Source organism: Lontra canadensis, unplaced genomic scaffold (assembly GCF_010015895.1).
Source record: "Lontra canadensis isolate GAN:19392208 unplaced genomic scaffold, GSC_riverotter_1.0 scaffold35, whole genome shotgun sequence".
Classification (NCBI taxonomy): Eukaryota; Metazoa; Chordata; class Mammalia; order Carnivora; family Mustelidae; genus Lontra; species Lontra canadensis.
The window spans coordinates 601,047-611,336 of record NW_022631029.1 but is presented as its reverse complement, the minus strand read 5'-3'; the positions used below and the strand labels follow the sequence as shown (position 1 = coordinate 611,336).

Here is a 10,290-nt window from a genome sequence, read left to right as displayed (position 1 = left end):
GGGAACATTCCTCAATTTCATAAAAACCACTTATGAAAAGAAAATAGCAAATATCATTCTCAATGGGGAAAGGTGAGAGCCTTTCCTTTAAGATCAGGAACACAGAAACAATGCCCACTCTTGCTACTATTGTTCAGCACAGTACTAGAAGTCCTAGCCTCAGCAATCAGACAACAAAAAGAAATAAAATGTATTGGAACTGGCAGAGAAGAAGTCAAACTCTCTTCACAGATGACTTGATACTTTATGTGGGAAATCCAAATACTCCACCCTCAAATTACTAGAACTCGCACAGCAACTCAGTAATGTGGCAGTATACAAGATCAATGCACAGAAATCTGTTGCATTCTTATAAACTGACAGTGAAACTATAGAAAGGTAAATTAGAGAATTGATCCCATTTAAAATAGCTCCCAAAACCACAAGATGCCTTGGAATAAGACTGACCAAAGAGATAAAAGATCTATACTCGAGGAACTATGGAACACTCATGAAAGAAATAGAAGAAGACACAAAAAGATGGAAAAACATTCCAAGCTTATGAATCAGAAGAATAAACATTGTTAAAATGTCTATGTTGCCTAGAGCAATCTATAATTTCAATGACATCTCGATCAAAATATCATTGGTATTATTCAAAGTGGTGGAACAAACAATGCTAAAATTTGTATAGAACCAGAAAAGACCCCGAATTGCCAAGGAAATGTTCAAAAAGAAAAACAAAGCTGGTGCATCTCATTGCCTGACTTCAAGATTTAATACAAAGCTGTGGTCATCATGACAGCATGATACTGGCACAAAAACAGACACGTAGACCAATGGAACAGAATAGAGAGCACAGATATGGACTCTCAACTCTATGGTCAACTAATCTTTGACAAAGCAGTAAAGAATATCCAGTGGAAAAAAATCTCTTTGATTGATTGTGATGGGAAAATTGGACAGCTATATACAGAATGAAATTTGACCATGCACTTACAGCATGCACAAAGATAAACTCAAAATGGATGAAAGACCTCAATGTGAGACAGGAATCCATCCAAATCCTAGAGGAGAACATAGGCAGTAACCTCTTTGACCTTGACAACAGTAACTTCTTTCAAGACACATCTCCAAAGACAAGGAAAACGAAAGTGAAAATGAACTTTTGGGACTTCATCAAGATCAAAAGCTTCTGCACAGCAAAGGAAACAGTCAACAAAACAGAGACCACCTACAGAATGGGAGAAGATACTCTCAAATGACAGTACAGAAAAAAGGCTGATAGCCAAGATCTCTAAAGAACTTCTCAAACTCAACACGCCAAAAACCAGATAATCATGTCAAAAAAATGGGCAGAAGACATGAACAGACACTTCTCTAATGAAGACATACAAATGGCTAACAGGCACTTGAAAAAATGTTCATTATCACTAGCAATCAGGGAAATTAAAATCAAAACCACATTGAGAGGGGCACCTGGTTTGCTCAGTCATTAAGTCTGCCTTCAGCTCAGGTCATGACCCCAGGGTCCTGGGATCGAGCCCCGCATAGGTCTCCCTGCTTAGTGGGAAGTCTGCTTCTCCCTTTCCCACTCCCCCTGCTTGTGTTCCTTCTCTCACTGTGTCTCTCTCTGTCAAATAAATAAATAATTAAAAACTTTAAAAAATACCACACGAAGATACCACTTACACCAGTTAGAATGGCAGAAATTGACAAGGCAAAAAATAACAAATGTTGGGGAGGTTGTGGAGAAAGGAAAACCTTCTTACACTGTTGGTGGGAATGCAAGGTGTTACAGCCACCTTGGAAAACAGTATGGATATTCCCCCAAAAGTTAAAAATAGAGCTACCTTATGATCTGGTAATTTCATTACTGTGTATTTACCCCAAAGATACAGATGTAGTGAAAAGAAGGGCCATATGCACACCAATATTCATCGCAGGAATGTCCACAATAACCAAAATCTGGAAAGGGCTGAGATGCCCTTCCACAGAATAATGGATAAAGATGATGTGGTCCAAACGTACAATGGAATATTACTCAGCCATCAGAAAGGATGAATACCCACCATTTGCATTGACATGGATGGAACTGGAGGTGATTATACTAGTGAAATAAGTCAAACAGAGAAAGATGGTTAACATATGGTTTCACTTATATAAGGAATATAATGAATAGCATGGAGGACATTAGGAGAAGGAAGGGAAAAATGAAGGGTGGGAAATCAGAGGGGGAAACAAACCATGAAAGACTATGATCTCCAGGAAAAAAACGAAGGTTTTCAGAGGGGGTGTGGGCCTTAGCCTGGTAATGGGTGTTAAGGAGGGCATGTATTACATGGAGCATTTGGTGTTAGATGCAAACAATGAATCATGGAACAGTACCTCAAAAACTAATTACATACTGTATGGTGACTAAAATAACATTATAAAATAAAAAGTAAATATTATTTAAAAAATCACTTTTGCATTTAGTGCCATGGATATGAACCTTTAGACTATATCCCAGAGGAAAACATTCCTTTTATCTGTGACCTGGCATGTGTGCAACACAGAAATAGACACTTGCACATAGACACTGATGTACACATACAGCTCAAGGAGGAAAAACACAAAATGAGTTGGTATGCACCCTGATTATATACAATGCACTCTGTTATTTTCTATTGTGGCTTATTCATTCTCTTCTATTTTATTCTTAGAAACCACAGTCTGACCCCAGAAATGGTCCAATCTCAGAATATGGAAAGTATTCCTACATATTTTCTTACATCCTCTGTTCCTGTGCTAATAACTCCTTGCTTCTATTCTTTCTTATCACTGGCAACTTCTATGAGTAGATTCTCTCCTTCCTTCATGCAGTATGTATTTGTGCCTACTGTTCCCATCTAAACTATGTCTGGGGGTAAAGCGTGGATGTATGTATGACATGCCCCAGTGCACTCTCAGTCTACCAGGGTCACACTCAAATTTTTAAAAAGTAATTAAAAAAAGCCTAAGTCTTTTCTCAGTGACTTTGCACTGGTTGTTCCCTCTGATGGGCACACACTTCCCTGGATAACCTTGTGTGCCCTAGTATCTCCTCCTTGAGGCCTCTGTATAAATGTGTACTGGTCTTCAAGTAGTAGTAAAAAGTAGTAGAGCAAGTAGTAAAAAATGACACAGGCATCCACTCTCCCTTTTACCAGGTTTTTTTTCAGAGCACCTGTCATCTTCTGATGCTCCATCTGAACTTTTATCTGCTTATCTTCTCCATTAGTGAACTGTGCAGACACTCGTTTCTTGACACCTATACTCTTTTCCTGGAGGTTATTCAGTACTCAAGTTTATTTCTCAAATGTGTGACAGAATTCTCATTACAAGTATAGAATACATGAATACTTGGGGAAAAGGTCAAGTGTGGGATGCCTATTCTCATTCAGAGCTGGCATGGGGAGTCTCAATGGGGGACAAGTTCCATATAAATCTGGGGATATTGACTTTTGATTGCAAAACAAAAATTGTAGACCTTCAATGATATTTGTAATGTTTGTTTTGAGAAAATTAGTCACGTTACTTTTTGTTTCCTGCTAGTCACCTCTACCACATGGAACCAGAAAATGATACACAAATTTCAGAATTTATTCTTCTCGGATTATCAGAGGAACCAGAACTGCAGCCCCTAATATTTGGGCTTTTTCTCTCCATGTACCTGACCACTGTGTTTGGAAACCTGCTCATCATCTTGGCCGTCAGCTCAGACTCCCAGATCCACACCCCCATGTACTTCTTCCTTGCCGACCTGTCCTTTATAGACATTTGCTTCACCTCCACCACTATCCCCAAGATGCTGTGGAACATCCAGACTCAGAGCAAAGTCATCACCTATAAAGGCTGCATCACACAGATATTCTTTTTCTTACTCTTTGCTGGATTAGATGACTTTCTCTTAGCTGTGATGGCCTATGACCGTTTTGTGGCCATATGTCACCCCCTGCACTACATGGTCATCATGAATCCAAGTTACTGTGTACTGCTGGTTCTGGCATCCTGGATGATGAGTACCCTGAATTCCTTATTACAAAGCTTAATGGTGTTCTTGCTGTCCTTCTGTAGAGAGGTACAAATCTCCCACTTTTTCTGTGAAATCAATCAGGTGGTCCAACTTGCCTGTTCAGATGCCTTTCTTAATGACATGTTGATGCATTTTGCAGCTGTCCTGCTGGCTGGTTTCCCCCTAGCTGGGATCATTTATTCTTACTCTAAAATTATTTCCTCCATACACAGAATATCATCATCTCAGGGCAAGTATAAAGCATTTTCCACCTGTGCATCTCACCTCTCAGTTGTCTCCTTATTTTATTGTACGGCCCTAGGAGTTTACCTTAGCTCTGCTGTTCCTCAGAGTTCATACACAAATGCAGTAGCCTCAGTGATGTACACAGTGGTCACATCCATGCTGAACCCTTTCATCTACAGCCTGAGGAACAGAGACATAAAGAGAGCTCTGAAAAGACTTATCTGGGTTCCAATGATATGAGGGCCAATTGTCGTGGGCCTGAAGAAATGTCCATTGATTGTTGGGTTCACAGCTTCAGAGCCAGCAACTGCTACTTTTAGATCAGGTTGTGGAAGTAACATCTGCTCCTTCTAGTTGTTTTTCTGTGAGAACATGATTGGGGAGAGAATCCTCAGGCAGACTCCCTGGTGAGTGTGAAGGCTGAGATGTGGCTTGATTAAGGACCCTGAGATCCTGACCTGATCTGAAGTCAAGAGTTAGATGCTCAACAAAATGAGCCACCCAGGTGCCCCAAGTCTGTCAATTGTCTTACATCACTACTTTGACTTCTCTTCCTGATAATGTGGATTCTAACACTGCTCCCCTTAAGTCAGGCTACTGACAGGGATGTTTAGACTAGGAAAGCCTGGACACACCCTTGCACCCATGAGCTTGTGGACATTCCCACTGATGGTTCCCTGACCAGAGCCTCTGCTGAGGCTACACAGGTTCTTGGATCCTCATTGTGATTTCCAGACATGTCTCAGCAACACCCATCAGAGAATTCTAACAAAATTAGGTTTATTACTCACAGGTCCTGGAAGACAGATACAGAAAGGTCTGGGGGGGTTCAGAGAGAGATTCAGAGTGAGTGAAAGTATACAAATAGGGACACTGACTTTATTGGGGTCCATGGGCAGAGTGGTTCACTCTTTATTGACCAGTTTAAAATATAAGAGCCCTATTCTGGCATCAAAGGGGAAAGCAGGGTCACACATGTGTCAGTAGGTTACTGACCGAGGTTACCCACGGCTTTCTGAAGAGGTACTTCATGCCCAGAGGCAGCCCGACTGCTTATCTGGTAATAGCATCCAACACCTGACAATATGTTTATTCAATATATTTGTCCTTGAAATAGATGACTCAGAAATCAAAAGCTTAATGTCAGGTACTTTCTCTACAAACATCCTACTGTGTTTTGTAACTAGTCTCCTTGTTTTATTCTATTATTTACCTAAGTGTCCAGAATGACTACCACAGCCACTGGCAAATGCTTATTAGCAAATGTATGTCTCCAGTGGAGTCTACATAGAAAGACAAATTTGAATAAATAGATTGACCTTATATGTTTTTAGTATCTGAGACAACTGCAAATAAAAGGACGCATTCTCTTTGAGTAGATACCCAGTAGTGTGATTACTGGATCATAGGGTAGTTATATTTTCAATTTTTTGAGGAACTTCCACACTGCTTTCTGAGTGGCTGCACCAGGCTGCATTCTCATCAACAATGTTGTATTCTCAACAATACAAGAGGTTGTCCATATTGCATCAACAACTGTTATTTCCTGTGTGGTTAATTTTAGCCATTCTGACTGGTGTAAGGTGATATCTCATTGGGATTTTGATTTGCATTTCCCTGTTGAGTCTTGAGAGCATCTTTTCAACTGTCTGTTGATCATCTGTATGTCTTCTCTGAGGAAATGTCTGTTCATCCTTTCTGGACATTTAAAAATCAAATTATTAATTTTTTGGTGTTAACTTGTATAAATTCTTTATATATTTTGGATATATTTTAAAATTTAAATTCAACTTAATTTACACATACTGTATTATTAGTTTCAGAGGTAGAATTTGGTGATTTATCAGTTGCATACAACACCCAGTGCCATTAGTTCAATTGCCATCCTTAATGTCCATCACCCAATTACTCCATCCCCCCAGAGTCCTCCCTCCCCCCAGAGTCCTCCCTCCCCCCAGAGTCCTCCCTCCAGTAACCCTCAGTTTATTTCCTGTAGTTAAGGGTCTCTTATAATTTGATTCCCTCTCTGTTTTCACTATTTTATTTCTCTTTCCCTTCCTTTATGTTCATCTTTTTTTCTCTTGAATTCTTTTTTAAAATTTTTTATTTCTTTTCAGTGTAACAGTATTCATTGTTTTTGCACCACACCCAGTACTCCATGCAATCCGTGCCCTCTCTAATACCCACCACCTGGTTCCCCCAACCTCCCACCCCCTGCCCCTTCAAAACCCTCAGATTGTTTTTCAGAGTCCATAGTCTCTCATGGTTCACCTCCCCTTCCAATTTCCCTCAACTCCCTTCTCTTCTCCATCTCCCCATGTCCTTCATGTTATTTGTTATGTCCACAAATAAGTATCACCTCTTCTTTATCCATTCATCTTTTGAGGGCCTCTGGGCTCTTTCCATACTTTGGCTATAGTGGACATTGCTTCTATAAACATTGGGGCACATATGCCACTTTGAATCACTATGTTTGTATTCTTTGGATAAATACCAAAAGCACTGTAAGGGAGTTCTATTTTTAACTTTTAGGAAAGTCCATACTGTTTTCTGGAGTGGCTGCTCCACTTTGAGTCCCCACCAGCAATGTAAGAGGGCTCCTCATTCTTCACATCCTCCTAATATTTGTTGTTTCTTGTGTGGTTAGTTTTAACCATTCTGACAGGTGTAGGGTGATGTTTCATTTTGATCTTGATTTGCATTTACCTGGTGATGAGTGATGTTGAGCATTTCTTCATGTGTCTGTAGGCCATTGCATATCTTCCCCAAAGAAACATCTGTTCATGTCTCCTGGCCATTTTTTTAAAAAAATGTATTTACTTATTTGAGAGACAGAGTGAGCAAGAGAGAGAGAGAGACAGAGACAAAGAGAGCAAGAGCATACAAAAACAAAGGAAGAGGCAGAGAGAGAGGGAGAGGCAGGATCCCCACTAGTAGGGAGTCCATGTGGGGCCCGATCCCAGGACCCCAGGTTCAAGACCCAAGCCAAAGGCAGACTCCAAACCCATTGAGCCACCCAAGTGCCCCTCTTCTGGCCATTTTTAATTGAATAATTGAATTGTTATTAAATTTTTTTTGATGTTGACATCTATAAGTTCTTTATGTATTTTGGATAGTAATTCCTTATTGTATGTATTATTTGCAAGTATCTTCTGCCATTAAATAAGTTGTCTTTTTGTTCTGTTGATTGTTTCCTTTGCTGAGCAGTTTTCTATTTTGATGTAACCATTTACAACATGGATGAATCTAAGAGAATATAATGTTAAGTGAAATCAGACAGTAAGAGAAAGATAAGTACTGCATGATTTCACTCATATGCGGAATTTAAGCAGCAGCAGCAGTAGCAGCAACAACAACAATAAAAACAAAGAAGAAGAGACAAACAAAAAAAATCAGATCTACAATATGGAAAACAAAGTGGTGGTTGCCAGAGGGGAGGTAGGTAGGGGGAAAGGTGAAACAGGTGGTGGGGATTAAGAGTACATGCATCATGGTGAGCATGGAGTAATGTATAGATTTGCTGAATGACCGTATTGTACACCTGAAACTAATATAAAACTGTATGTTCATTACACTGGAATTGAAACAGAAATAAAAAAAATAAGATGCAAGAGGTTGCAAACTTTCAAACTACCCATTTTATTACTATCCAAAATATTTCTTTTTCATGCTGTACATCTATTTATTGAAGCACAGAAGATTGGTGTCTACACTGAAGGGGATTTAATCATTGAGGTGAAGCATTGCTTAGTCTCTTCTATGTTTTGCCACTGTGTTATCTTCCTGTTTTTACTTGAAAACTTCCAATGAGACCTGCTAATATGACTCTTACTTTTTGCAAAAATTATTACATTTTCCTGATATTTGTCACAAAAGCTATGGGATGGAAAATGAACAATACCAGCGTCATCCATTTCATACCTTTTCCACCTACATGATCAGAGGATACTTCACAGGAGTGCTCCCTGTCCTGCTGGTCATGTGGCTCAAGATCACCATTTCCTTGTAGAGTTGCATGCCTTTCAATTTCTCCCAAAAATTGAATTACTCCAGAGCTGACATATAGTCACTTATTCATAAAGTCATTGGAAATAAATTTGGATAACAGAAAGATCATGGTTGTTCTCCTCAAGGTCAGATCATATGCCCCAAATAAAAAGCAGAACATGTTCTTTTTTTTTCTTTTTTAAAAAAAATTTTTAATTTTTTAAATCATTTTTTAAAATTTATTTTCAACATAACAGTATTCATTGTTTTTGTACCACACCCAGTGCTCCATGCAATCCGTGCCCTCTCCAATACCCACCACCTGGTTCCCCCAACCTCCCACTCCCCACCCCTTCAAAACCCTCAGGTTGCTTTTCAGGGTCCATAGTCTCTCATGGTTCAACTCCCTTTCCAATTTCACCAAACTCCCTTCTCCTCTCCATCTCCCCTTGTCCTCCATGCTATTTGTTATGCTCCACAAATAAGTGAAACCATATGATAATTGACTCTCTCTGCTTGACTTATTTCACTCAGCATAATCTCTTCCAGTCCCATCCATGTTGCTACAAAAGTTGAGGATTCATCCTTTCTGATGGAGGCATAATACTCCATAGTGCATATGGACCACAGCTTCCTTATCCATTCGTCCGTTGAAGGGCATCTTGGTTCTTTCCACAGTTTGGCGACCATGGCCATTGCTGCTATAAACATTGGGGTTCAGATGGCCCTTCTTTCAGTCCATCTGTATCTTTGGGGTAAATACCCAGTATTTAATTTCTTGAGGAGTCTCCACACTGTTCTCCAAAGTGGCTGCACCAACTTGCTTTCCCACCAACAGTGTAAGAGGGTTCCCTTTCTCCACATCCTCTCCAACACATATTGTTTCCTGTCTTGCTAATTTTAGCCATTCTAACTGGTGTAAGGTGGTATCTCAATGTGGTTTTGATTTGAATCTCCCTGATGGCTAGTGATGATGAACATTTTTTCATGTGACTGATAATTATTTGTATGTCTTCACTGGAGAATTGTCTGTTCATAGCATCTGCCCAATTTTTGATGATTGTCTGTTTTGTGTGAGTTGAGTTTGAGGAGTTCTTTATAGATCCTGGATATCAATCTTTTGCCTGTACTGTCATTTGCAAATATCTTCTCCCATTCTGTGGGTTGCCTCTTTGTTTTGTTGACTGTTTCCTTTGCTGTGCAGAATCTTTTGACCTTGATGAAGTCCCAAAAGTTCACCTTTGCTTTTGTTTCCTTTGCCTTTGGAGACATAGCTTGAAAGAAGTTGCTGTGGCTGATATCAAAGAGGTTACTGCCTATGTTCTCCTCTAGGATTCTGATGGATTCCTGTCTCACATTGAGGTCTTTTATCGATTTCGAGTTTATCTTTGTGTATGGTGTAAAGAGAATGGTCAAATTTCATTCTTCTACATATAACTGTCCAGTTTTCCCAGCACCATTTATTGAAGAGACTGTCTTTTTTCCACTGTATATTTTTTCCTGTTTTGTCAAAGATTATTTGACCATAGAGTTGAGGTTCCATATCTGGGCTCTCTACTCTGTTCTGCTGGTCTATGTGTCTGTTTTTATGCCAGTACAATGCTGTCTTGGTGATCACAGCTTTGTAGTAAGGCTTGAAATCAGGTAACGTGATGTCCCCAGTTTTATTTTTGTTTTTCAACATTTCCTTAGTGATTCGGGGTCTCTTCTGATTCGATACAAATTTTAGGATTATTTGCTCCAGCTCTTTGAAAAATACCGGTGGAATTTTGATCAGAATGGCATTAAAAGTATAGATTGCTCTAGGCAGTACAGACATTTTAACAATGTTTATTCTTCCGATCCAAGAGCATGGAATGGTCTTCCATCTTTTTGTGTCTTCTTCAATTTCTTTCATGAGTGTTCTGTAGTTCCTCGAGTACAGGGCAGAACATGTTCTGATTGCCTAAGGCCTGTTTGCTTGATTATTGTATCAGTCAACTTTTTTCCCTTTTATTCTTTATTGTGTTATGTTAGTCACCATATGGTACATTATTAGTTTT

General features: G+C 39.4%; 1 protein-coding gene across 1 annotated transcript; it reads left to right on the top strand.

Moving 5' to 3' along the window:
* The first annotated feature begins 3,667 nt into the window (after window positions 1-3,667).
* Window positions 3,668-4,501, top strand: LOC116874050 (olfactory receptor-like protein OLF4). The gene is made up of 2 exons (XM_032868478.1): window positions 3,668-4,022; window positions 4,308-4,501. The coding sequence occupies exons 1-2, from the start codon at window positions 3,668-3,670 to the stop codon at window positions 4,499-4,501; spliced, it is 549 nt and encodes a 182-aa protein (XP_032724369.1).
* Window positions 4,502-10,290: the final 5,789 nt, after the last annotated feature.

What these genes read in the sequence shown, in the direction of transcription:
- LOC116874050 (XM_032868478.1), top strand. Translation starts at nt 3,668, where the DNA reads ATGTACCTGACCACTGTGTTTGGAAACCTGCTCATCATCTTGGCCGTC. An exon ending in TCTGGCATCCTGGATGATGA is followed by an intron (nt 4,023 to 4,307) that starts GTACCCTGAATT and finishes CTCACCTCTCAG; the next exon opens with TTGTCTCCTTATTTTATTGT.